The sequence below is a fragment of the Apaloderma vittatum genome, unplaced genomic scaffold, assembly GCF_000703405.1.
Source record: "Apaloderma vittatum isolate BGI_N311 unplaced genomic scaffold, ASM70340v1 scaffold21425, whole genome shotgun sequence".
NCBI lineage: Eukaryota > Metazoa > Chordata > Aves > Trogoniformes > Trogonidae > Apaloderma > Apaloderma vittatum.
Window position 1 is genome coordinate 3,692 of NW_009717913.1, and position 2,997 is coordinate 6,688.

At 55.7% G+C, this 2,997-nt stretch overlaps 1 protein-coding gene across 1 annotated transcript in view; it reads right to left on the reverse strand.

The window, feature by feature from the left end:
• The window catches only part of LOC104274448 (G-protein coupled receptor 56-like), a gene marked incomplete at its 5' end in the record, with an annotated part of 6,676 nt that extends 3,683 nt beyond the window's left edge, over positions 1-2,993 (reverse strand). Inside the window, 6 exon segments of the mRNA XM_009870086.1 lie at positions 381-497; positions 734-862; positions 940-1,087; positions 1,948-2,107; positions 2,530-2,701; positions 2,703-2,993. Coding sequence (XP_009868388.1) covers positions 381-497; positions 734-862; positions 940-1,087; positions 1,948-2,107; positions 2,530-2,701; positions 2,703-2,993 — 1,017 coding nt within the window.
• Between the last annotated feature and the right edge of the window lie 4 nt (positions 2,994-2,997).

The window sequence follows — 2,997 nt, forward strand, 5'->3', positions numbered from 1 at the left end:
TCCACCCCCCACGGGGTTGGGCCTGACCCCCCCCCCTGGCCAGCCTGTGCCAGCGCTGACAGCCCTCTCAGTAAAGAAATTCTTCCCGATACCCAACCTGAACCTCTCCTGGCGCAATTTAAATCCATTTCCCCTCGTCCTGTCACTCTCCACTGGGGAGAACAGACCAACTCCTGCCTTGCTACAATCTCCTTTCAAGTAGTTGTAAAGAGCGAGAAGGTGAAGCCATGTCCCTGCTAGAGCTCCAGAAGACATAACAGACCCTCTACAGGCATAGATCTGCTGGACTGTGACAATTCCCTAAGCTGGCAGAGCCTGAATCCTCCTTGTCCCTCCATTCCTGGTGGGATCAGGTTCGACGAGGCTGCTTCCCCACCTACCGGCAGCTCATCGTGGAAGAAAGTCAGGACCACGGGGTCGGAGAGGTTGGCCACCACTGTGTCCACCAGGGAGATGCCGACCACCTTGTCACCCAGGACGTGGCTGCTGTTTTCGTCCTGTTGGAGAAGAAGAGGAGACAGTGGCACTGTGGGAAAGGAGAGCTGCCGAGCGCGAAGCGCGTGAAAGTCCCCCAGAAGAAGGTCCCACGCCTCTTCCCCCGTCAAGCTTCTAGCTCATCTTTGAAACACCTTCTCCGAGTGAGCACCGGACCCTTGGTCTGGGTGGCATCCCTGCTGCCCTGGACCACCGGAGCCCCTGGCACCATGGGGACACCCCACCGCCCCACACATACCTGGAACATGGTCTGGCTGTCGATGTCCATGAGGAGCACCCTGTGCTCCACCACCTCCTCCCTCCCCTTCGCCATCACGAACAGGCTGCTCGGCAGGTCCACCGCGAACCCATGGACCTCTCCACCCTCCTGCAAGGAGAGACCGGTCAGGAGAGAGGTTGGGAGAGTGTGGCAAGACCTCCCAGGCCAGGCAGCCCAGCACCCACCTCTCTTTGGGAGGCAAAAGCCAGGTGCCCAGGAGCCTGAGCGGGCTGGACCCTCAGCACGGTCGCGTGCACGGTGGCTTTCCCAAAGGTCTGGTTCTGCCCTTCAAGCTCCACCTCGGCCAGCGTCTTCTCCAGCTCCCTGAGTTTGCTGTAGGGAAGGGGTACAGTGAGTAGGATGCGGCGGGTACTGCGTCGGCCGCCACGGGGACAGAGAGCCGGGAAGTAAGGCAAGTAACGCAAGGGAGTAAGGCAAGAACGCCTGCTACTTGTGAAAGGTTTTCCCTCTGATTCATTTTATAGGAAGCACATGAATCTTTCTTCACTTAGATTTTGATTTACTATCAAACCAATCAAGTTATTATACTATTAAAAGAGGAAAAGATTTGTGAACATCCTTAATGTACCTTTCAGAGCTTTGCAAGCTTTAATGGAATCAGGAAAAGCTTTGTTTCTCTAGGATAGATATGGGGTTTGCATCAATCAAGAGGAAAAGCAGTGATTTACCAAAGCCACTTGTTTGATATGACTTCTCACTGCATTATGAATGATGAGAAATGACTGGGTTACTTCAAAATGGTGATTTTAACGGGAGGTTACATCCACTTCAGCGCCCTCAGGACAAGGAAGCACTCTACAAACATTTCTATTCCAGACATACATTTGGAGCAAATATTTATGGTGGTATTGACTTTGGACAAAAAGGCAAATAAAAGCAGTTAACAATGCTCTTCTCGGGGATGTCCAGTGACAGGACAAGGGGCAAGCTAGAACACAGGAGGTTCCACCTCAACCTGAGGAGAAACATCTTGGCTGTGCGGGTGCCGGAGCCCTGGCCCAGGCTGTCCAGAGAGGGTGTGGAGTCTCCTGCTCTGAAGACTTTCAAAACTTGCCTGGATGCCACTCTGTGTGACCTACTCTGGGTGACTTTGCTCTGGCAGGAGGGGTTGGACCAGATGATCCCTAGAGGTCCCTTCCAACCCCGAACACTCTGTGATTCTCTGAACTCACCGCCGGAGCGCCCGCTGGTCCGTGGCTCCGGCAGCTGGTGCCAGGGGCTGGGCGATGAGGCTGTCCAGGGCGGTGAGCTGCTCCTCCACGTCCTGCTCCCAGACGGGCACGCTGTCTGGAGAGAAGAAAGGAAACACCATGAAATGTGAGGCAGAGAAGGCTGCCCCGTACCCCGAACCGAGCGGGCACAGCCCTGGTGGGAGCTGAAAGCAGAGGGCTTCAAGGTAACCCCAAGTCCAGGGAGCTGGTGGAGACCCCAATGCAGAGGGGTTCTCCTGCCACCCAGAGCTCAGCCCCCACCAAGGCCATTGGGACCAGGCTGGCTGGGGTGCCTAGTACCGCAGATGGGACCCTCGGAGGGAACACAGCACAGCATTTCCTGGGATTTTAGGGGGCAAAACACTTTTGGAAATCTTCATCTCTAAGGAGCTTGGGTTGCCTCTGGCCTCCTTCAAGCAAACTTATGTCCCCTTTCATCATCATGATGTAGCACACACTGGGACACCAGCTGCTCTGCCAGAGAACAGGATGGGGATGAAACGAACCCGTTATTTCATTAAAATAACATCAAATTGCCTTTACCCGGGAAGAAATACTCAGAAGCGCTGTCGAGGGAGGTGTTCTTCCCGCCCTGGAAGACGTAGGACACGTTGAAGATGGAGGTTCTGGTTCTTCCAGGCTTCCGGCTCTCCTGCCCATGGGTGATGCTGCCGGAGGGGTCCGCTCCCAGGAGGAAGCTCTGCTTCCCGTACACCCCCCGCCAGCCGCACGGTCCTGTTGGCCTTGAACCAGTAGATGCAGAAGCGGTACCTGCCCAACGCGGGGGGCAAGTCGTACTTGTAGGAAGAGTTTCTCCTGCTTGGCATGAAGGGCCTTTTGATGATCAGCGCCTGGGCCGTGTTCTCAATGGAGATGTTGGTGGGGCGGTGCTCGTAGATGACGGAGCTGTTCTGGGTCTGGTTTCGGTCACCGCAGAAACGGAACTCCTTGTCCCAGTGGCCACTGGCTCCCACCCCTGCGTCGCGCAAGCGCACGGAGATGCTGGTTCAG